The 24,441-nt window shown below is 51.2% G+C and overlaps 1 protein-coding gene across 1 annotated transcript in view; it reads left to right on the top strand.

Annotated features, from left to right (window-relative positions):
* Positions 1-12,115, top strand: part of PIK3R5 (phosphoinositide-3-kinase regulatory subunit 5) — a 62,947-nt gene extending 50,832 nt beyond the window's left edge. Inside the window, exons 9-19 of the mRNA XM_076353841.1 lie at positions 404-487; positions 1,684-2,437; positions 2,537-2,690; positions 2,876-3,001; positions 3,253-3,378; positions 4,200-4,293; positions 5,578-5,654; positions 6,187-6,280; positions 7,783-7,865; positions 8,086-8,195; positions 9,262-12,115. Of these exons, the coding sequence (XP_076209956.1) occupies positions 404-487; positions 1,684-2,437; positions 2,537-2,690; positions 2,876-3,001; positions 3,253-3,378; positions 4,200-4,293; positions 5,578-5,654; positions 6,187-6,280; positions 7,783-7,865; positions 8,086-8,195; positions 9,262-9,403 (1,844 nt within the window). The 3' untranslated portion in view covers positions 9,404-12,115. The remainder of the gene's footprint in view (positions 1-403; positions 488-1,683; positions 2,438-2,536; positions 2,691-2,875; positions 3,002-3,252; positions 3,379-4,199; positions 4,294-5,577; positions 5,655-6,186; positions 6,281-7,782; positions 7,866-8,085; positions 8,196-9,261) is intronic.
* The last annotated feature ends 12,326 nt before the right edge of the window (positions 12,116-24,441 follow it).

The raw sequence follows: 24,441 nt of genomic DNA on the forward strand, positions 1-24,441 counted from the left end.
TTTTGCACAAAGTTTCAACCTAGCGCAACAACAACTCCAACAAAAAAAACACCAGCCCAGGTCCTATTTCATAACCATGCGATGAGCCAGAAATTGTTTCTCATCTTTCATTAAAACAGCAACAAAAAAAAAAATTCTCCAGCCTTTGTGGGTGAGGTGAAAACATTAAACCAGAAACTGATGGCAGCAGCGATGTCTGATGGCTCTCAGAGGTGTGAAATGTCCCCTCGTCCCAATTGCATGTGACTTCACAGGGACAATGACAGCAGCATCAGTGCTCTGCATGACCTGGGCTGCCCAAAACATGCATGGGGTGGGTGGCATCTCCCACCATCCAGGAGAGCTGTCAGGAGCGGTATCGGGGTTCCCTCCAAACTAACTCCTCTCCCTCCTTTCTTCCCAGGCGAGGCTCAGCCCCGCAAGCTCCACACCATCCCCATACCCGCCGCTCGTTGCTACACTTACAGCTGGGATCAGGATAACTTTGGTAAGTGGAGGGGGTCCCCCGTCCCCCCTGGTGAGACCGCAGCCCTCTGCTCCCCATCGCAGGGGTGGCTGAGCAGCGTTTCAGCTCCGCCGGCACTGCCAGGTGCAGCCGGGCGTGCGGCACAAACTGTGGTCGGAGCCTGAAAGAGCTGGTAACAAATTGTTAGTGGTGACGGGAGAGATAACGCGGTGGGCATCAGCGTCCCCTGGATGGGAGAGGACATGGGCGTCAGCTTGGGCATGATGCCTGCTGTGATCCTGAGCAAAGCCCTCATCCGAGCTGTGGGCATGAGGCACTGGTGGCCCCAAAACACGTTGTGCTGCCGGAGACAAATCATGCAGGGCTTGTTCTCCTGGGCAAAGTTGTGCCTTGCATTAAGCTGGAAGGAGATTCATCACACCCGTGTCTGTGGGGATGTTGGTAGGATGGAGACCTTGTTTGGTAGAAAGCTCCTCTGCAAGGATTAAACCTTGCTCGTGCCCTGGAAATAATTGTTGCTGGAAAAGCCTGACTGCACTGAGATGTCAGGGCTTTGTGGGGTTGAGACCCCTCGGATGTTACAGCTCTTCCCCCGCCCGCAGCAGGGATGGCCAAGGAGCGGGTGCCTTTGCTGTGCTCTCGGCCTGGCCGCAGCAGTTTTGCAGGGGAAACAGTGGCTTCCCCTTCTGCTGAGCTGTTCCCTCCGGCTTCCGCATTCCTGGAAGACCTTTTCTGTTCCTGTGAAGGTTTCGTGTTCGTTGCCTGCTGGCCCCAACGAGCTGGACTAGAGCTCTGGCTTGGGCTTTGCAGCAAGTCTAGCCTTGCTGGGAGGCCACCCGCAGTGGGGCGATTTGGGGTTTGATTATCAAAATTCCTTGCTTTCCTCCTGCCCTCTTGTTAAACCCAGATTAGACACGGGTACATTGTGAAATCTGTGTAGGAAGGAAGCAAAACCCCAGCTGGTGTTTGCCTTTCGAGAACCCAAGCAGAATGTGACCTCAAGGAGAGAAACGCGTTTTGTTTTGCCATCGCATCTGAGTGTCTTTTGGCAATCTAAAAACCTTCAGGAGGAGGTTTTCAGCTCCTTGTTTGAAACTGTGCAGGATCAAAGAGAGCGTTGGCCACGCTGTGGTAGTGTTGCTGTCTGGGGTCATCACATTTCCAGTGGCTGTGCTGGATCCCGTACCAGACCTGATCTTCCTCCGGTTGCCTTCCAGATATCCTCAATGATGTCCTCAGCAAAGAGTGCAGCGTTGTCGAGCCCATGGCCTCAGAGAATGAGGAGGAGGATGAAGAGGAGGAGGAGGTGGAAACTGATGGCTGTTCCCCCGAGCGGGACTCGCTGCTTTCCCCCATCTGCACCATTTCCAAAGACTCTGTGTACTCGGCACTGTCGGAGGAGGGATCTAAGCCCTCGCGAGTGTCCCTCTTCACCACCTCCAAGGACTCCATCTCGGAGCTGACGGTGGTCTCCAGAAAGTCCCTGAAGTCATTCGTCTCCAGCCTGAAGGACTGCATGGACAGCGGGTACGCGGAGGACAGTGATGAGAGCTCCCTGGACATGGTGGGGAGGCCGGAGCTGAAGGTAGAGAAGACCCACCACAAATATAGACACACGCTGACCAACAAGATCTACAAACTGTTCAAGAGCAAAAGCCAGCTGGTCTTGAGGAGAGACCTGAAGGACTGCCCAGGCACAGGCTCGCTCTCACTGCCCCTGCGCCGGGCCGAGAGCCTGTGCACCCCACAGGCCAAGCACCGCATCCCGGCGCGCTCCCGGCGCGCTCACTCGCTGCCGCAGCACGTCCTGAGCCAGCGGCTGCCGGCCCTGCTCGCCCCGCGGCACCTCAGCCTCCACCGACGGCCCTTCCTCAGTTACGACGAGGACACCAAGGTGTCCACGCTGCGTGTCGTGGTCTTCGGCTCCGACCGCATCTCGGGGAAAGTGGCCCGAGCCTACAGCAACCTCAGGTGAGCCGGGCGGTGCGGGGGACCCGGCTGCAGGTACCTGGCTCTGCTGGGACACGCCAGAGGGCTTGGCTCACCCAGCCCTTTCCTACCTTCTCCTAGGCTCAAGGAGAGTACCTGCCCCTCACTGACAAGGTACTTCAAGCTGCAGTTTTTCTACGTCCCCGTGAAGAGGAGCTGCTTGGCTCCATCGACCCTGCTGATGCATCCCTCCCCATCTCCGGGGGACCCGCAGCTCCGGGCCTCAGCACAGGCGGTAGGTGTCCTGCTCGCCGCGGGGCTTGCAGTGCCACCGGCACTCTGCTTGGCCCTGAGAGCGGTGTGCGAGGAGGCTGGCAGGGCAGGCTGAGGGGAGCGTTGGTGTCTCTTCCACCAGCCCCAAGCGTGGGGTGAGGAGCCTGGGGGGGGGCCCTGGTGTGAGCCCTGTGTGTCTGGTTTCAGGATCCCACCTTGGCTGGGATGGAGGGCAGCACCAACGACATCTCCCACTACATCGGCATGTTGGACCCGTGGTACGAGCGCAACGTTCTTGGGCTGATGAACCTGCCCATGGATGTCCTGTGTCAGGTATGTGCATGCAAGGTGGTAGGGCTTGGCATCCCCCTTTCCCCAAGGTACACAGCAGCTGAGCAGAGAGCTTCTGCTTAACACTGGGCCACCACGATCCTGTACAGCAGGCTGTGCTACATGGACACGGGATGGAGATGGGCGGTCAGGAGGAGGGTTTCCATCCCCCCAGGGTGGGACGGGCAGTTCTTGGCACCGGGCTGTGGGTACCACGTACCCCATCAGGCTTGTGACTTATTCTCTCGCTGCAGTCTGCCAAGCCAGAAGCTGAGCCCCAGGAGGACTCCCAGGAGCAGCTGCCCATCCTGGCCGACATGATCCTCTACTATTGCCGCTTCGCCATGCGCCCCATCCTGCTGCAGCTCTACCAGACAGAGGTAGGCAAAAGGGCTCAGCCCCATCTTGGTGAGGAGGAAAGGGAGGTCTTCTGCCTGTGCCACCAACTCAGGACCTGCCTGTGAAGCGGATGGGGGTATGGCACAGCCAACCATGTGCTGGTGAGGCACAGCTCGGTCTCCTCTTATTCCCTGGGTGCCCATGGTGCTTTGGCCGATGCTCCTGGCTCAGGGATTGAGAGCATGCAGGTCCTGCGTAGACGATCCTTAAGTCACACGAGCAGTTCTCCATCCAAATACCTTTCCCCATGACACAAAGCGACTCCTGTCAGTGCTGACAGGTTATTCACATCGCTTGGAAGTCCCTCCAGTGCTCTGCTTTCCAAACCAAGCCCCTCCATGAAGCCTATTTTCCACGCCCTGCTGTGCACAGGGCAGACGTGGTGGGGAAGGTTGAATGCATGGCTGCAATGACCGCTTTGGTGCGGTGGCACGGGACCAGCTGCAGTGGGGCTGTGGTGAGCAGAGTTGCTGCTGTTCATGGGATTTGTGTCGCCCAAAGCGATGCCCAGACCCTGCTGTTAGGCTCATCGTGGGTTTTCTTTCCAGTGGGCTGGGGAGTTTTCTTTAAGTGAAAATTAGGTTTTTGGGTTGTTTTACTTGCTGGTGGTCTGTTAAAACAGTCAGAGGGCAAGCTAAAGGCAAGTGTCACCCAAGGCAGTTGTTGAAAGGTGTGTTTTGAAAACATGAAAGGATTTTCCCAAACTGACCTGTTTCTCGCAGAAAGGAGCGAGGGGGTGAATGTTGCCTGGCACGGGCTGGGTCTCCTCACCACCACGTCTTCCCTCTTCTCCTCCTGGCAGCTCACCTTCATTGGGGGAGAAAAGATGACCGAAGTCTTCATCCATTCCCTCGAGCTGGGCCACTCAGCAGCCACGCGGGCCATCAAGGCGTCAGGTCTGTAGCTGCTTCTGCACTCGCAGCCTCGGGGTGGAGGTCTGCAAACCACTGGGCTGGGAGATAAATGGAAAGAGGGGCTGGCGGGAGTGTGGGCTGCAAGAGGTGTCTGAGCCCAGGCTGCATCGTGAGCAAAGATCCAGACACCTTTTCACAAGTTTGGAGGTGAAGCATCATAGTTCTTGCATTCCTCTTCAGGACCGAAGCTGTGGCAATGCCTTGTTGTTTTTACTGCTGTTAACTCTAAAACGTATTTGCAATAACACAGCTTCAAGCCCATTTCCTTCCTCTCATCAGCACCTGGCCAAGTGCAGCTCTTCATCTTTTCTTTTTGCTGCTTTCTGTTGTTTGTGCTGTGTCCAGGAGTGTCATTTATAAAAACCCTCTTTCCGTTTCCTTAGTTAACTGGGCAAAGCAAGGTTCGTGCGTGTGCTTGGAGCCTTCCTGCAAGGGAGATCCATGAGCTTTTACACTAGGAATTTATAGAATTATTAGAGACAAGAAGCAATGGCAGAAGCATCTGCCTGCAGCGTGGTCTCCAGCTCTCTCCGGGGTACCAAGGGCAACATGCTGTCTGGTGCGGCGCAGCTTGCTGAGACATCTCATGGCCAACCAACAATACTGCATTTAAACATGTTGCTTAATTTTTTTAACCAATTGCTTTTCTGTGATCTTGCCTTGTCTTTCTAAACAGAGCTCATAAAATATCCTCCATATGAAGTGTCACCACCCCACTCCCCCAAAATACAGGCTTGGCCAAGACCTGTTCCCAATAACTCATGAAACCACCAATCCTTTCTGACTTTGATTTTTTTTTTTTTTTTTTTTTCCTCGGGTTGTCTGGCAGCACACCACTTAACATCTGCAAAAAATTATCCAGGAAAAAAAAAAGTTAATAAGTGTCGGGCACAGTATTTCAAGGTTAATTTAATGTGGGCACAAATATGCCCGGAAAAACAGGAGCTGGGTTAGCAATGAGGCCTTTTATTGCTTTGTGTTTTCCCTGGAGCACTGACCCCTCTGCACCAGCTTAGCCAGCACCGCTTTCAGTTTTGCAGAGCTGCTTGTTGTGCTTTGTGTTGAAATTTCTGCACTGGATTAATTGCTTTCTGGCAGCTTTTAAGCCACCTTTTCTTTTTGCCTTTTTGCTCCGCAGCTGTGTTCAGGAAAACCGGGGTTTTTTTCCCCCTTTCTGTAGGTACTGAGTGTGCTGCTGTATCAGTAGCCAGCTGAAGAATGGGGATAAAAGGCCACCGTGTGACATTTGTTCCTTGTTTTGTGCAGGTCCAGGCAGCAAAAGGCTGGGCATAGATGGAGACAGAGAAGCAATCCCACTAACACTACAGATCGCCTACAGCAAGGTGAGTGCACGGGACTTGCACAAAGACAAATGGGGCAGAAAACCACTTCAGTGCTGGGCAAACATGTCTCAGCTGGGGGCTGAGAGAGGCAAATGCTGACAGTCTGCTGGAGGAGCCCGAATGCAAGCCCAGATGAGCCAAACTCAAGCTAATTGTCTACTTACTGGCTAATTGGGGGTGGCTTTCCACTCCTGTTCAGCCCAGTGAAATAGGGAACGTGCAGCCAGTTTCCATAGACTGGACATGTACTCAGTGCCACTTTACACTGGTGGACTTTGCTTCCAGGGAGTGATCTTCTGCTGGTCACAGCAGTCCTCCTATTTTGTTGGTTCCTTTGCAGTTATTTAGTGTTAAGCCTGGGCAATTTTTGAAAATCCAAGGTTAAATGAATTTTAATGCCTATTCAAACTGTGTCTGTGCGGCTCCAGGTAAATCCAGATCTGAGCTAGTCCAGCCAGATGGTTAGGGGTGGGAGGCAGGGTAACATCAGCCTGGAGCATGGCATCTCATGGGCTTTGGTTGGTCTCTGCAGACAGCCGTCAGTGGAAGAAGTCACTGGAACGATGTTGAGAAGGTCTGCACATCTGTCAACCTTAGCAAAGCCTGCAAGAAGTATGAAGAACTAGGTGGGTAGAGGTGGTCTTTGTGGCTTTGCGTAGGGAGCAATGGGAGGGACTGGTGGAGCAAGAGGACAGCGTGGATCTTCTAGCTGGAGCAAAGCAGAAATGCGTGAATGCAGGAGGAGATATGTGGAAGGTTCCTGGTGTTCCCTGGGGCATACTGTAGTCCTTTGCTGTCCTTAGCACCATGTCAGGGACAAAGGGCATTTGATTTCTCGTTGTCCTAAAGCTTCCAGCCAGGGAAATGGGATGTCCATTAGGGATGGGGCTGGGACCGTCCAAACAGCAGGGTGATCGCTGCAGAGTGGTGCTTTCCAGAACAACGCTTGTTTAGTAAGGAGAAGGAGACACAGGTGAAACTGTTGTTAAGTGAAGTAGGACCGAGGGAGAGGGTGCTTGTCCTGCCGTCCGCAGCAGCCGTGCCTTGCAGCCAGCTTTCAGCAGTCTCTCACTAAGCTGGTGCTTCAGCCTGGTTTCCTTCCTGCATCTCAGAGATAGCTGGCTGCCACATGGTTTTGCTTCATAGTTGTTTTTCTAATCAGGTTTCCGATGGGGTATTAATAAGGCTTTGAGCCTTTTAAAAGCAGCAAGACTTTTAGTCTGTGTGTGTATTTAGAAGCAATACCTCTTAATTCTTGCTTAAGAACTGCTGTTTTGGCAATCAGACACCCAGTTCTGAGTAAACTGAGGGGGTTTTTAGTTCCTCTTTCCTCATGTGCTTTGTGTCTGGCAGATGTGTGGTTTGTGAGCGGAGTAGTCGGGGCAAACAGGTGATCTACCAAATAGGAGACAGCTCCTGCATGCCCCACGGAGCCCAACCTAAATCTCTATCCCTCCTGTCCCACCTGTTGCTACCCCATCCATGAAGCCATGCAGACAACCCTGGAAAAAACCCAGCAGGAGCTAATTTCTCACCTCCTCAATATATTTTAAGTTGGGTGTTTCTGCGCTAGTTCAGGAGCTTCGCTTGTGCTACTAGCGCTGTGAGTTTGCTTCAGGGGGTGTCCTCAGTTCCATGTTGGGGAGAAGCTTCTCCTTCAAGAATCTCCTTCCTTCCAAGAGAAACCCGGTCCCCTTGCCTCCGTTGGTTTTCACATTCGGCAGTTTGACCACAGGATGTCACTGTAATTCCAGACACGAAAAAGCATCTCCAGGTGGACTGTAAGAACGGCCAAGCTGGGAGAACTAGAATTTCCTCATGATGACGGGGCAATGTTTTTTTTTTTTTTTCTCCTGATTAGGTCCTAAGATAGTTAAATGTCCTTTTCTGCTATGTTTGGAAGGCTGTTGGAAATTACAGAGGACGTTTACCTCTGTGTCTCTCATTGCTTTCTTTCCGTGTGGGTTAGCATGAGGGAAGTAAAGCTAGAACTGTTCTGCATTTCCCCCGACGGTGGGGTCCTGCTGAGAGCCACTGGCTCTGGGGTGCTTTGAGGGGCGGAGGCACCACTTGGGTTCCCACCAGTGGCCCAGAAGCCCCAAGTGATAACAGTTTTCTTTTGTTACAGCCTCAAAGACAGAGTGTCTCAACTTAACCATGACCGAGGTGGTCAAAAGGCAAAACTCCAAATCCAAAAAAAGTTTCAATCAGGTAACTCAAACCAAGGTGCTTTTACATTTGGTAACAGGAGGTCGGCCTGACTCAGCTGGGTGGGAAGCAGGGCAGGAGACAGTAGCTCCTTGGGGGATCCATTTGCTGTTGGCCACCAGGCCTGCCTTAGGGGTGCCCAGCTCCCCGGCTCCCCTTCCCTGCACAGGGAAATGCACTGAGCCTGGCAGCTCCCTCACTCAGACTCTTTTTCTGTCAGCAGATCAGCGTGTCCCAGATAAAAGTAGACAAGGTCCAGATTATCGGTGTGCAGTCCTCCTTCGCCGTGTGCCTGGACCAGGATGAGCAGAAGATCCTGCAGAGTGTAACCAGGTAGGAACTGCAATGTGGCCAGCTGCCCACTGCAGCCAGCCCTCCTGGGATGGTGCATCCTGTGCGTGAGGACTTGTCCATGAAGCGTGGGTGGCCACCAGGGGGACGAGGTCCTGAGCACCATGGTGGATCTATGCCAGATGCCCAAGCTGGACGACATAGCTCCAAGCTCTGTAGTGCAGCTGAGCTCAGGTGGGATGGATGGTCCTGCTCAGATCCCAGCAGCAGTTTACCTTCAGGACTGCCACAGTCTAAAGGGTGGTCCCCAGTTAACTGCTCAACTCTGTAAAGACAGCTCTTTCAGCAAGACCAGTCATAAGCCAGAGGAAAGCTATACAACATAAATGAGGTATGTGGAGAGTGCTGGGCATATGAGCAGAGCCTTCAACTTCTAAACCTCATTTGGGTTCTCCACCACCTTTGGCATACCCATTGCAGAAGGAACCCAAGATCTTCATGGGAGAGACTGGGGTAGGGCAAGAATTGTTCATCTGACTGTTCATCCATCAGTCATGTCCCCAGGGCACCAAGCTGGCTCCCCAGGTGATGGAATTTGAAAACTCACTGTAGACAACATACTTCCATGAGCACAAAGAGATCAAACCAGTTGATCCACGGGTCTTAAAAATGTGCAAGCATTTTAATTTCTTCCTCAGAGAGAGCAGAACTCTGCAAGGTTATGCTGCCTCCAATGGAAAAAGATTTCGGATCTTATTTCTTAAATAACCCTAAAGTGTTTTACTTGTTTGTTGTGCAACTCGAGGGGCTAGTGAGAGAGTTCAACGCACAAAATGGAAGAGGAGCTACTTCCCTCTCGCCAAAACTTGGGGGTGCAAAAGTTCTTGTTTTCCCTAATGAGTTTCAGAAATTACTCTTTATGGATGCTTCTGCTCTAGATCCCAGTCTGAGCCAGCTTGAAGACCTGAACTCTCAGCACTCAAACTCTGGTCCTATTAAAGACTGCACTGATTCCTGTTTGTTTGCAGATATTTCGGCTGCACCTGAGGACCATGATTCTCAGCCACACACCTTACTTATAACTTGGTTTCTTTTTGTTCCCCTGCAGGTGTGAGATCTCTGTGTGCTACAAACCCAGGGACAGCGATCTCTTTGCACTGAGGAGGTCCTCTTTGCCTTCCCAGGACTCCTCTGAGTTTCATTCTCTCCTGTGTTTACCCATTGCCACCTTCAGTGGAGCACGGCCGTAGAAGAACCCTGTGTCCTCTCAGGCCAGACTCACATCCAACACCAATATAGCCTCAGGAAGAGGAAGTTGACTGTCCTCCTTTGGGCTGGAGACCCATCCGTTCTTGTCCAAGACACCCTGCAGCCCAAAGCGTTAGCATGGTGGCTGAGCTGCTCTTGGTCTGGGCTTAGCCCATCCTTGGGAAATGGGAACACTGGTGTTGTGCTCTGGTATTTCTCAGGGTTCCTCAGCAATGGGAGGAAAGTGGTTTCCTTGAGATCCCCACCTAGTTCAGCAGACTGCCAACACCTGGATTGAGAGGACAAGGCAAGGACAGTGATATATTTTCTGCCAACAAATGGTGCTGTGGCTGTATTTGACAGTGACCGCAAGGCCAGTGTGATCTGGGGGGAGCTCATGGGGGGACGTTTTGGAAAATGAATGTCCTTGACTGAGCGGTGGTAGGTGGTCTTCCACGCATGCGGAGTTGCAGACCACCCAACCGAAGTCCTGATGGCATTTCACCCATAACAGGTCGAGGATGCTCAGGACAGTTCTTTTGGGATGGGGACAGGCTTTCTCAACGTTTCCTTTAAATTATGAAGGTTGGGTGTCTTGCAGAGAAACAGTGCAGAGCAGAGCGACACAGCTGAGGCCTAGAAAGACCCCAGCATGGGTTGTAGACTGCTGCTTGCGTTCCAGTGAATTGAGTGCAATAGGCCGTACCAGGGCATGGACAGCTTGTCATGTATACATGCGTTTACTGTAAATCCAGGATCTGCAGGACTGAACTTCCAATTTCTGCAGAATTTCAGAGTTCACCCAGGAGATGTACTCCCTGTTCAGCCCATGTTCTTGCGTCCTGCTCCCCAGCACTGTACGCTAGAGACATACCAGAGGCTGAATCCTCAATAGTTGCTTGAAATATGGCAGGAACCATGCTCACATTCATAGGAGGGAGGGAAGTACTAGGAAAACCACTAGGATTGCCTAAAGCTTACCTGAGGAGGCAGCTTTGCTAGAGAAGGACCCAGCACCAAAAACACTAGTGACACTTGCAAGCGACGATAGGATTTGAGTTCCCCCCCTCCCCTGCAAAGAGTTTTTCCATCCTCTTCATTCTTTCTGCAAGGCTGTAGGTACAGAAAGGTGCAATACTTGGGGGTATTTAGAGGTATTCTGACCCCAGGAGGAAAAAATGAGACTGGAAAAGCCTTGCCTGGTTTCATAGCCCTCAAGTTGTTTCTCGGTAGTTTTTGGTGATTGCACTAATGATAACAGGCAGAAGAGCATGCTGTCTGCTGCAGGCTAAAAGGATCTTAATGCCGAGGACATGTGCTCCTTGGAAAACATCTGGAAGGGACCCCCGATACTGTTGGGGGGCTGCAGGGCTCAGCCACGGTGTGATCAGTTCAGCATGGGTTCCTTGATCTTCCAGAAAACGGGACCTGGTCAGCTCTTAGCACTAGTTAGAACAAGGTTGGGCTCTGTCCCCAAGGGCTGGTGGCACAGCAGCGGTGTCATCCGAGGTTAAATCTGCCAGGAAAAGGGCCAGAGCCCCTGGGGGCATCATTTGTCTCTGAGGAGCATGGGTCAAGCTTGTCTGCTGGATTCCTCCACATCCCTCCTGGAAGTGTTTGGGAGATCCCTCCTGTGCCAGCGGCTCTGATCCAGGCCCCACTGCCTCCGTTGTTTGGGGACAGCTTGGTCTGGGCCCAGTGGTGAACATCTTGGGTTGAGAAGGTGCCAGCTGGCTCTTCGGTGTCCTCAGCAGCTCTGGATGCAGCTTCTGCCAGTGGCCAGAGATGAGCAAAAATGAGACGTGAACATGCTCCCGAGGCCTCTGCTCTTCATCCTTCTACTTGAATAAACCATCCCAAGGATGGTATTGCCTTGTGGACTCCAAGAAAAGACCCTCATGTGGGGCAAAACATCACTTGAACATACGCAGGTGCTCTGGCTCTACCATGATGCAAAGCCGGCTTGGACTCCCGGCAAGGATCCACCTTCCTTGGCCACACACCAACCCTGGGAGCACCCACCTTTTCCTGTGTGCTTGGAGCAGCGTCCGTCCCTTGCTCGCAGCACAGACTTGGCAGGGACACCAAGACACTGCCAGGTCGTGGTGGGCTCTCCCCTCTCTCACAGGGTGCCTGCGGGGTGATGTGGGAACGCGTGCTGAGGTCGCTGCTGTGCACTTCTGCACATCAGTATTTAAGTCCAGTAGGCTCCAGGGATCAGAAACAGATTTTAATAGCTCTTTCCACGCACTTGGAAAAAGTTTTCCCACTGACTTTTCATTTCCTGAACAGGTTTGTGTTTCTCATATGGGGCTGAAATTTGACAGCTGGGTTTTTTGTTCAATACTTTAAAATAGCACCTTATCCTGTCAAAACATTGCTGTTTGTGATCTTGATATCCGTGGCTAAATATATCTCCGCTGCTGTTAATGATATAAACTCTTTGGTTTCAGCTGGCCCTACAGAAATACTAGAGAAGAGAATTTCCATCTCATAAAGAAAAACAAGCACGAACTCTAGGGACTCATAATCCTGGCTAAGGTTTTGACCTCTGATGCTTTCTGGAAAGAAGTCTGAGGTTCTTTCAGGTCATCCTTGTACCTATGTTAAGCCTCACCAAATCTGTGTAATTTTTGTGCTGATCTGTAAAATACTGTTCAAAGAACTTTTAAGATAATTGTAAAATATTAAATGTTGATTTATTTCGAGTACAAGTACAGCGTTTGAGTCAAGTAATTCCTAAGCAGGCGGGAGGCACAGGAGGAGGCTCCATATCTCCACGGGGAGGGCAGGGAGCACCCGGGTCCTTTGCAGAGGAGCAGCCCTGAGAGCAGGAAAAGGCTCATAAAGTCATTATGTTCATGAGCCTGGTCCCAGAGGGCATGACATGGAGACCTGCAGCGGTTAATTGACCTGCTTCTGTTCCGTGAGTAAAACAGGTTTTGATGCTGTAAATCCAAAATCGGTTTCATGCTGGATTAAGGAGAAAAGAAACTAGCAGAGCTTGTGTGTGCAAGGGGAGATCTGTGCATACCCGTCTCTTCTAGGAGGCTCCTTGACCTTTGCTGTGATGCTTTGCAGAGAAATACGAGATGCTGAGAGCTGAGCACGTGGCAGCTCCTGGGGCCGCGGGCGAGGTCCAGCCCCGGGGTGCACAGCAGAGCCCTGGGACGAAGGGTGACTGCTCGGGGTCGGCAGGTTTTTGCCCAGCAGCCGGGTATTGGGGTATTTCTGACTTGGAAATCTCTTCTGCGTCTTTGGGGATGCAGACTTTGCAGATGGAGCTGTTGCTACCGACAGTACTCTGAAATATGAAATGACACTTGCAAATGTTTAACTGTCTCAAGTGTCGCCCTTCCCTTCCTGTGGATATTCAAGGATTAGTTGGTAGGTGTGAGGGCCAATGTGTCGTAATCAAATAAACAACGTGGGAAAAGTCATTTCAGCTCAGACGAGCCAAAAACCAGACGAGAATAACTTTTGTTAATCAGCACTTTGTTATGTATTAGCTATCAAATTTTTTCACTCTGATTAGAGAATAACAAAAGGTGTTCTTTAAATAAAAAGAAAAGGGTCTTTTGAAAAGGCAAATAAAATTTGAAAGGAAAATACTTTATTTTCCAAGCTGGAACGATAATCTGCTTTTGTTTGTTCTCAACAACAAAAAAAACCCTAAACCACAAATCCCCCTTCCCTGTTCTTTTCTTTTTAAAAAGAAAAGTGGAAAGAGGAACACGCATGCTTAAATCCGAAGCAGAAAGAAGGTACTTTGTTCTAAAAACGTGCATGACGAAAAGTTTAGGATCAGGGCTCAAGTCTGATCCTTGAAGTGCTGCATAGCTGAGGGTTTTGTTCTTGTAAGTACAAAAGACTTAGCAAACAGCTGCTGATAAAATAAGCAAGGCCGGGTTAAGGCCAGACTATTTAACAAAACTAGTTTTGCCTCTTGTAGATATGGTCAAATCAACTCGACGGAGCTTTTTCCAACTCTCACAGCATCAAAGCTGAGCTGGTCTGTGGCCTGTCTGCATCTGTGAGGGATGGGAAGACAGTGAATAAGGTGCGTTCGGCGTTTCAGGCCGGGAGCGCCAGCTTAACGTTGGCGTCCCGAATGAGATAGGTTATACCAAAAAAAAGAGCCTTGGCGTTTTGGTATGTGTTAATTTATCAAGGTGCAGTGGCAGTTTGAGATGGTCCCCTGCTCTGTCAGGGGTTGTCATCTGCAGCCACCTCAGCCGAAGCTGCTGGACTCGGCACAGCTGGAGTGGGATGCACTCCACCACCGGTGAGGTGGGATGCGGCGATGTGGTGTGGGTAACGCACTATGGGGTGACTTCTCACCACCCACCATCAGTGGTGACCCTCCATCCTCTGGTCTCCTCCAATGGCACTTTGTGCATAGGTGCTCCTCATCTTTACTGGTGTGATCCGCACAGCTTCACCTCGCCAGCACAAGAAGGAGCATCCCAGTGTGGACGCTTGCATCAGGTGCTGGTGTGTCATAGGAGTTGGTTGAGAGCCAAATCTGCCACCCCAGAGCCACCACGGCTCAGCGCTGGCAGGGAGCAAAGAGCTTAATGCATGCAGGCAACGTCAATCAGGTTGCTCAGGGTCCAGCTCAGGTTTGAATAGCTTCAAGGCTGGAGATACTCTAGTGCATGAGGCGGAGAACAACATAAGCCAGTGAACATCCAGAGAAGGGGTCCTTAAGTAGCCAATCCTGATCTGGTGGCTAATTAGGAACACAGAATGAGTTAGCATCAATAGGCAGGAATGAGCTTGCCTGTGCTGGATCCACTATTAAAGTCATTAAGATACTCCTCTGAAAGGTAGAAGAAGCAGGTGCCATCCTCTTTTGGCAGGTGGGGCAATAGAACCCGCCTTCTGTGGTCTAAGTAGGTTATCATCAGATTGTCTGAATGGAGACATTGCTGTGAGGCATGACGAATGCTCCCAAACAATGACAGCTGTATCTTGAAGTCGGCTGTATCTGACTTTTCTTTAGCTTTACCGTCATGTTGGGGAAAAATTTTATTTGCAAAGTTCACATGGTCTGCCAGAGGTGAGCAGAGGTCTGCCGGGCCCGGGATCGGCTGCCTGGAGAAAGCTGGAGCCTGCACCCAGGCTTGGTGTGCTGGGACAAAAATAGCCCAAGCATTTGGTTGGTGATGGGGCACTTCGCCTGGGTGTAGGGACCTGCCCACAGCCTCAGGCAGCTCGGCACCTCTGATCCCTTCCTCGTGCTCAACTAGTTGTTTGTCAGAAGTTCCAGGGCAAACCTTCCTCTTGAACTTTTGCTTCCTGGTAGACAAATGTGTGGTTTCGTGGGTGGCATTTCCAGATGCCCTGCAGAGAGAGACCAGCAGGTACGGGGGATGACAGGGGGTGTGGAAGCCCACAAGGACCTGGGGACTGGGGTCATGGGACCTGAATTGGGCTGTTTCCAGGAGATCTCTTGCAAGGAGGTATTTCAAAGGTGCTCATCTGCTCTCTCAGCTGTAGCAAGAAATAGCAGAGAGCAGAGTCAGGCTTCCCAGCAGCTCTCAGTCCCCACGTACCATTACAGGATTAGGATTAATGTGCCCAGGGTGTCTCCTTGGTTAGAGGTCACAGCCCCACAAGCACCGTCCTCTCCTTTCTGTCTGCCTGCTGCCTGTCTGTTCCCATCGCTGCATCTCAAATTACCTTCAGCCGAAGCGGAGGTACCTGGGGACGGGCTCAGGTCCTGCGGGCAGGGCTGGCAGCGAGCCCCGAGCTTGGCTCCCTGCCTGCGGGTTGGTGACTGGCTAACCAAGCCACGGCACGGTGGCCAAATTCACCCCTCTGCCGGGGACAGGACCTGCCTGACCCAGAGGGGTTTGTTGAGAGCCCTGCTAATAAACCAGCACTTTCAGAAGAAAAGGGAGAAGCAGAAGAAAATCCAGGGAGTATCTTCTTCTGCCAAACTCCCTGTCGTAGTTCCCTCTCGCGGCTGCAGGTTTCTGGGCTGGTAGATCAGGCTGTTTCCCATATGCATGACTTAGCTGCTCTTACAGGCAGTTGTAAAATAGAAAAGATTGGAAATGTCTATGAATTTTGCTAATTCCTTAAGGGTTTTGGCCAGCACCCATGACTTAAAAGGGCATCCGACTCCCTGTTTGTCTCAGGACTGACCTTTGCTCAGGACTAACAAGCGAAGCTGGACAAGTGAAACGTTTCTGGGCTGCAGGCGGCTGTTTATCTCTCTTGACAATGCCTGGTGCTCCACTGTCCTTATCTTACTTGTGATAATTAATGATCACTTATAAGTTAACAAGGCTCTCTGTGCCTGCATGAGGAATGGAGTTTTCCTAGCAGGGAAAATTCACTCAAGAAGAGTAATGGTGTGCTAACGATGCAAAGTTGCATAATTATCAGTATGTTCAGGTGCAGCCCGTATGCCTGTGCCAGTTGGTGCAGGCAGCTGACTGTGTGAGGAACGGGCTGGGCTTTTCTGTGCCAATCCTGAACTCACTTTCTTACCCTGTGCCCTTCTAATCCCCTCTCCCCGCTGTAGGCACCTCCCCTGCAATGCTCACAGGAAGAAATGCAAAAGCTAAAGGGTTGTAGCCAGAGGAAACATGTCCAAAAACTGAAATCCAAATCAAAGCAAGCATGAGAAATATTTTGTGGTGTTTACCCAGCTCTACGATAACCTAGACTTGGGTTTGACTGCATAAAACTTTCTGGACAGCAATGGGCCAGTGTAATGCAATGTATTTAGCTGGTGTTTCCATCTGCAGAGAGGACCTCAAGCAGCGTGGCTCAGCCAGTCGAACACTTTCTGTTCTCACAAGGACTAGTCCTGCTTCTGGCTGTGTCTGGAGGCTTTCTAGGAAATGCTTATGAACTAACTGCAGGCTGATGCTGCCCTTGTAATCAGAAATTTGTGGATGGATCTGTCAGGATACCCAGGACCCTGGGTCCTCCACACTCTGGTCTATTGGGAGATCTTTGCTGATGGCAGGCTGTGTCACACATGGCGCTGCCCCTCTGCACTGTCTGTGGGCACCAGCTGGGTACTGACTTGCAGGGGAAAATGAAACCCTGAATCATCAGTACTTTCCCTGTACAACAGCGCATGTTTTTTCCCCTAGGTGATCTCTGTGTTGACTTACCGTCAACGGCGGTCCAGGTTAAACTGCTTGAGGACAGGATGCTCTTGTGAGAGGTTCCTAGAAGAAAGATCAGCCTATTGAGGGTTTTCCTGCCCAGGTACCCAGCTGAACTGTAATCCTAAAGCCGCTGATTAATTTTTTGCTGCTGTTTTATGGCTAGTATTAATGGCGCACTGGGGACAGGAAGCAATGGGGTAGCTTCAGCCGTGGTGACGAATGCAGTGCTCTGCAGCCAGTCCCTGGGAGGCTGGGCAAGGGATGGACGAAGGGCCTGAGTGCAGGCACCGTCTCATATCTCTGTGTGCTCCACACCGTCATCTGAACCCCTTCCTGCCACAGGCTGGGCGACTGAGAGGCGTGTGGTTCCTCTGAGATGCGACACACTGGAACCGGCACGAACAATCTGGGTAGGGGTGAGACTGAGTGATAGCTGAGATTCCTCCTCTGTTTAACTTCACAGCCATCGCAAAAGGAAATATGTGCTAATCTTTAGTTGGAAGCCAACCTCTTCCCGTCCGAAGGAGCCATCTGTACTTTAATGTGTGACTCGAGCCTGTGTGTAACCAAGGCCATTACAGTAGTTGTGCCAGTCCCTAGGGCCAAAGACAGCCCACATGGCGGGGAGGGTTGAAGCCTTAAAAAACTGGGGGGATGCTGGTGTTCATGTTGCTTTCTCTGCTTGCTTGCTGAAGGAAGACCAGAAGAAGCATCTATCCTGATCGGAAATTGCCCAAGGAAAGACACTGTGGTGAGGAGAAATGGTGCCTGTAGCCTGGGCTGGGTGCAAGCAAGGATGGAGACGTCTAGCTTCTAACTTGTCTCTGCTCTTCTGTTTCCTGGAAGCCATCAGTAAGGAGCGGCTTGCCTCATGCGTCTGTGACCGTTTTTATGGGACCAAGCTGAGACGGTCCAGCTGCCTTCCCATGTTGCCCTTTGCCCCTCGGATGCTCAGGGCAAGTTGTGCCAGGGGAGGTTTAGATTGGACGTGAGGAAAAATTTCTTTACCGAAAGAGTGGTGAAACATTGGAACAGGCTGCCCAGGGAAGTGGTTGAGTCCCCATCCCTGGAGGTATTTAAAAGACGAGTAGATGAGGCACTTAGGGACATGGTTTAGTGGACATGGTGGTGTTGGGTTGATGGTTGGACTCGATGATCTTAGAGGTCTTTTCCAACCTTAATGATTCTATGATTCTATGACAAATTACCTCTGTTGCAGCGAGTGAGTAGCCTGGTGGGCTGTGTGCTGAGGACTGGAGCCCGTCACTGTGGCTGGCTACAGGCCCCCTTGCCCCGTTCCAGCCCCACATTGGCCATGGTGGCTGTGTTGAGCAGTGGGGCTCCTTCCCCTATGACATGAAGCATGCCCAATGCAGGATGGAGGAACAGGCTGAGCCTACGTTTCCCTCTCTCCCCGGGTATGGCTCTCAGTGACCATGTGAATATTTAGCTTGGGCCTGGAGGTGCCTGGGTGGATGTGGGCACCTGCAGGGTGGATGCAGCCCGTAACTTATCCTCTTCACTGACGGGCAGAGTGGGTGTAGCTAACAGCTGTTGATCGGTGATTGTAAAACATGGCCAAAAGGAGGTTGTGTTATCTTTGTGTTTCTCACTTTCTGTTAGAATGTGTTTACAAATAGTTTAAGATAGTGAGAGATGTTTTCTGAGCTCTCCCGATATGACTAGTGCGTCTAAATATGCAAGCTGTGGGTTTGCATGAATGGAGTTGTCTATTAGTCATTTTAAAGCCTTTGAATACTCCTTGTGTGTACGACCATGCCAGGAAACACGTAACTATTTATCTGTCTGCCTGCTTATCTCTATGTATCTATAAATGAATCATTTGTATAGCATACATATTCAGCTTGTGTGTATGTATATGCATGTATGTGCTGTAATATGAATGACAAACCCAGTACAGATGTGGGCAGGTGGGTGGATATATACCTACACACTGCACATTTCCTTTTAGCGTATAAAATAGTTCCACATACTTCGTATAGTAAGGAAGTACAGATATGTGTGCGGGTTGGTGTGCAGTGTGAATCTTTGTTACTTAAACAGCCCCACCCCTGCCAGGTGTCTTATTAAGGATAGTAAGTATTGTGATATAGATAGATACGGTTTGGTTATTAACATATAACCTGGCCAGATAGAGCAGGTAGGTGCACGTGCATATGCATGCTCTTTATGTAAAGTTTCTCTTTCAATAGACACATGAAAACAAAAAAAACCAGAACCTGAGCAGCCCCTTGCTCTGCGAGCAGCCGCAGCCTGGCAGTGAAAAACCTCTAACCGTGACAGTTTTGCTCCAGCACACACTCAGCTCCCCCCCAAGGCAGGACGTGGGTGGGGGCCACCTTAGTCCCGTGGGCGCTCGGGGGCAGAGACGCCTGCACCCGCTGCACCACCACCGCAGCCAGCCCCAGGGGTGTGGGGGCTCGGTGCTTCCTCGCCCCGCGGAGACGCCCTGGAGGAGCTGTCTCGTCTCATCTCAACAAGGCTGCTAGGGTGTTCCCACAGTTGAGGGGAAGATGAATTTTGGCTGTCAGCAGATGGAGTGGACTGAAAAACTGGGAAAATAACTTATGAGTAAAGGCGCGATCATTGCATTGCAGGGTGCTAGAAAGAGATGCTTCAGCTATTGCTCCCAAATTCTGTTTTTTCTCTGGGGAATTTTTAAGCTTCATTTGTCATGATTTTTTATTTCTCCTTTGTGGTTTTCTCCTGTCTGTCATCTTTTCCCAGCTCTCCATCCCTGGCTTTAAAAAGCCCAATGAAATAAAATCCCTAAAGTGCTGAACTTCAGGGAAAATGATCCCCAGCAGTGAGGAAATAGGAAATAGGAAGAGAAAAAGGAAATAGTAAATCAAGAAAATAGTTTGTCATGTTGTTGATGTGTTTAAAACAGACCTGTTTTACCTAGTTGTGATGTCCCTGTTTAAGAAATGTGGAGCTGGTCTGTGAAGCAGAGAGAGACCCAACAGGGTTGAGTCAACACCAACGAAGGGACTCCAAGTGGGGAAATTCTTCACAACTTCCACTGGGTGACACCAGTAGATCTCCCCATGGTTTGCCCAAGAGGACAATATCATTTTCTTCACCCTACACATGCAGATCATCCCATTGCAGAGCGAAGAGAGGACACAGGGTACCAGACCCGCCTGGCTAAGCTGCAAGGTCCTCACTGACCTGCCACAACGAGGACACAGCTGAGGTGCTGGGATGAAAGCAGGTGACAAACAGCAAACACAGGAGCTTCTCAGCATTAGGAAAGGCGAAGGAGGCACTGGGCTCCAGGAGCATGGCAGCAACGTACGCTCGCCCTGTGAGCTTGTTAGCAGTGAGACATAGACAAGGAAAAGCTGGTCGAGTCCTTGCTGGAGAGGGAAAGCTATCCATGGACGACGTTGAAAGTGTTAAAGGCACGTTTGCGTGAACTGGGAAGAGCCCAGCTGGGAGCTGGTGGCTTCAGTGTAACTGTCAGACACAGGGCCAGGTCCCCTTATGAAAGGTAGGTGCACTCAGGAACGTTAACTGCTTTAAATCACCTGATGTGAAGAAATTCCTGCCAAGATGCCTCGGGATTCAGCTAAGGGCTCCCTCTTGCAGTAACTTTTGGGAATGGGTAGAGAAAAAGTGAGGTTGCGAGACTGGAGGAGGACAAGTGAAGGACCGGCCTTTAAAAAGGGGGAAGGAACTGGAGCTCTTTCAGCTTAATTCAACTGCTGGGAAAATGCCAGCGCAAACAAACCAACCCTTCGCAAGTACCTGGAAACAACAGGGAAGTGAGGGATTTATCAGAACCAAACTGAGTTAAAACAATGCAGTTTTGTTCCTCCGGCAGCACAACGAAGCCCGAGGACATTGAGGAGCCATCTGAGTGTGGTGGAGTTTCTGCCGCCGCCTCTCCTGTGCTGCCTGTAAGGGAACTGGGGAAACACAGACCGGGTGCCTCCACCGCAAGCTGGATGGGAGGCCAGCATCCGTGGTCTGAGCACAGGTTCGTTGCCAGGCTGGGAGGATGGAGGAAGGTGGCTGTGCAGGGCCTGTCCTGCTGCTGGGGCTTTCCAATCTATTAATTAATGAGATGGGAGATGGAGCAAAGAGCATCTGAATTGCCTTCATAGGTGAGGCCGAGCAGCATGGTGACTCCAGTGGAGAACTGGAATTTAAAGTGAACTGAGCTGAGCCCAGGTTTTTTACCTCTCCATAGGTTGTTCAACAGGGTCAAGCGTCAAGATTCCCCTTGGGGCAAGGGTGGCAGCTACATAGTAGGGGCTGGGGAGCGGCTGGGGAGGCGGTGGTTCTGCTGGAAAAGTTGTGGGGATGTGGGGGGTCACAAGCTGGCTCTGAGCTGCTGTATCCCACCGGGGTCTCACAGGTCAGGCTTTACCAGTGTAAAGAGGAGCACCACTGGCTCAGGTCAGGCCCATTCTCTTTCCTCTGCGAACTGCCAAACGATGGACAACATGACCTCTGAGGGGAGATGTAACGTTTAGACTCAACTGGAGAAGGGTGATGATAGGGGATGTTGCAAGAAACATTCAGGTTAGGAAGGGTAAGCGGGCAGGGATAGCCACGCAGGGGGAGCAGAGATGGTCGTCGTGCCTTGGGCATGCACTGGGGGCTGGATTCTCCAAAAAAGCAAGCCTTGGGATTAAGGAACAGCCTGCCCCTTTCTCTGCCTTACGCAGCAGGTTGGAAGCTCAAGCAGCATTTCGAAAGCCCTGCTCGTCCATCCTGAAAAACAACTGTAGATTATGATGAGTGATGTCCACTCAGCTTATCAGCTCAACAAGTGAAGTGGAGCAGAGTGACTGATTAAAAAGAGCTGTTTCCTGTTGCACGCTATTGCTGGCAGAACTGATAAGCTGGAGGATTTGGTCTCATTCCATAACTGTCACCTTGCTATCCACGGGAGAGCTGTAAATTCTGGGAAAAAGATCCTGGGAGGTGTGAGCAGTGGGCAGCAGAAACCTATAGCCCTTGGCGTACGTGCATGTAGGACTTAAGATTTCGGACACGGAGCAATCTCTCACCATTTCAAGCGGCTGATACATTCCTCAGCACTGGCGAGTCACTGACAACCCGTGCGAGCGCAGGCACGCCCAGGTCATCGGCACCAGACGGCTGCAGCACCCACCAGCGGCACCGGACCCCTTTCCTACAGGTGCCTCAAAGTTTCCTGCTCACAGGTGGGTAACCTCGACTTGCAGGGGTTTTCCATGGCCTGCACTGCTGGGTGGTTGTGTGATACCAGGCGTGTAATTGCAGCCCTGAGGATGGTGGGAGCTGGTCTCTGGACGGGATGAAAAGACAAAGCTTGCTGTTTTCTTATCAGCTGTTTGCTCATACTTATCACGATCAATTTGCTTGGATTTTCAAACCTGTAATTAACCTGTAGGTGAGCAGTCGCGTCTCCTGGTGCTAGTACGTGTACAGTCTTTATCAAATAAGACGATATTTTCCACCCTTGCAGGACATACTGTGACGCTGCTCAGACTTGAAAAGTCCATGATTTATTATTACTATCTTCTGCTGCTGCTATCTCCTTACTATGGATTTTTTCAAGACAAAAACCAAAAAATGTTGGAGATGGCTTAGTTTGGAGAAATGAAAAAGGCAACTTAAACACCATCAAACTGCCTGTTTGCTTGTCTTTCCCTCTCCCCAAATCCCCCCATCTTCTATATTTGCTAAAGCTGGAGTAAAACTAGAATTGGGCTGAATTCCAGGGTGGAAAATAGAGATGCGACATCAAAATATTGCTTGGTTTGTGACCTGTTCCCTTATAAACTGTAAGAAAATCAGCCATTGACTAAAGCATTGGGGATTTGGACATCTGCCAGGAGGAGGTTTCCCTGCAGGATGGGTGGTTTAGAAGGAGCGGAGCTCAAACAGCATCATTTTCTTTGCACAAATACCTTTGCTTCCCTCAGAAACTCGGTCGACTTGCTAGGTATGTTATTAAAGCAGCCACGTAATGATGGAAAATTAAAGCAGGGAAAACTAAAGCAGCCATGAATAGAAACCAGGGCAGGAGGAGAGGTGTCCAGAGCTCCGCTTCAACCCGAACCTTTGTGCGTTTGTGGGGTGTGGAGCAGTGTCCAAAATGGGAACCAAACATCAGCACCGTGACGGGGAGGAGAAGCATCTCTGTCTCCGCCAGCCCCGCTTGCTGCCAGCCCTGGCATCGCCACCGGGCGAGTGAGGGGCTGCGAGGCGCCGGGGGCCCCGCGTGCAGCTGCAAGGCGCCGGAGTGTGGCGGCCAGGAGGGAGCCAGCCCCGGCCGGTGTCGGCGCGTCACGGCCCGGCGGTTGTGCAACGTGCTCTCCGGCGGGGAGCTGCTGCTGCTGGCACGAGTTCAGGTGCCGGCGGCTGTAGTATCTCAAGAGGAGAGAGGGCTGTGTGCCGCTCCCATGGCAGGAAAGCCCCTTTCTGGGCAGTAAGTTCCTCTCCAGGCTGGAAAGCCCCTCCTGAATTAGTGCTTCAGGTGAGCTCTTTCCGCTTATTTTGGGAAACAGACTTCTTCCACGTGAGGGAGATTCAGGCCGGTTCAAAACCGTTGTGTATCCCATTCATGCACAGAAGCGTGCAGGCATGGCCCTTTATGGTGCTCCTGTAACACCTGTAAATCACAGAGGACAGCGTTTGCAGGGACAAAGAGCTGTTTTGTACCTGGTCCACGCTGCTTGCCACACAAGAGGTTCTCTCTCTACTTTATTTTGGTTCTTTCCTACTTTTTTTTTTGGTCTTCTGACTGAAGGCTTTGTTTGAGCGGGGTCATACCTGGCCCTTCCTCTTGCTGTTGCCAGCACATGTTGGCAGAGGCGTGATGTTATCTGGGGTGATTTGACAGTTCCCCGTCCTGTTCTTAGGGCAACGGTCAGCTGTGTTTCAGTGTCTAATGATATCAGCTGCTAACTGGCAGCTCGTTACAGAAAACGTGGACAACCAACCCCTTCCTCCCTGTTACATGTGTTGCCACGAAAGAACATGACCCTACACTTGGAGGAGGTCTGATGTTGAAATCCAGCTGCCACTATGACTAGAGACGGTGCGTGCAGAAAAGGCAGGAGGGGAAGGTCTCCAGAAGGGCCCTTTAGGTAAATGAATTTTGGGTTGGGATCCCAAAGTTGATGGCCACAAGGGGGATGCTGGGTGTGTGCTATGGAAACCGTCCAAGGAAGCTCACTGGCATCCTCCTTCTGTAGCTGTACAGCAGGAGAGAGTCCAATTCTAGTGAAAATAAGGGGGAGGGTGAAGGTTTGGGACCTGCAGTGGCCAGCTGAGAGGTGAGGAGTGAAAATATCCAGCAGCAAGTGGGAGATCCCAGCCTTGAAAGATGCTTGTGAAGCATCACCAAAGCAAGAGCACATCTGACAAAGGGGTACCACCCTTTTCCCCTCCTATGCAACCACGTGGGGCTCATACCCCCACTTGTGTCAGTGCATTGGCTTCACAGCTCACTTTCCTCTGGCATTTGCGTGGGAAACAGTATCTGCGTGGCGGTTCCTGCCTGTGGCAGGAGCTCCTGCACGTTGGGTAACTCCTGCTGAGGAAGGATGGATGCAACACGGCGTCAGGACTGATGGACAGGCATGGGACAATAAGCTATTGAACACTGCTGCCCAAAACCTTAGCCCAGGCATGTTGAAGAAGTTAATCCTGATGCTAGCAGGGACAAAGCTTTTGCAGACAGGATCCCATGTGTATATGCCACAACCGTGCTGCCCACAGGGCTGGTCTAGGGTCCACCAGCGCCACTGCGCTCTGCAGTGATCTGTACCGGGGCCAGGACACGTGTGTATGTCTGTCCTTCATGAATGGGAGCGAATGTGAATGAAAACAAGACAGGGGAAATGAGGATGTTATCATCTGCTGTTGTGTGCTGCTGCTGTTTC

Source organism: Aptenodytes patagonicus, chromosome 16, assembly GCF_965638725.1.
Source record: "Aptenodytes patagonicus chromosome 16, bAptPat1.pri.cur, whole genome shotgun sequence".
In the NCBI taxonomy this organism is placed as follows: Eukaryota; Metazoa; Chordata; class Aves; order Sphenisciformes; family Spheniscidae; genus Aptenodytes; species Aptenodytes patagonicus.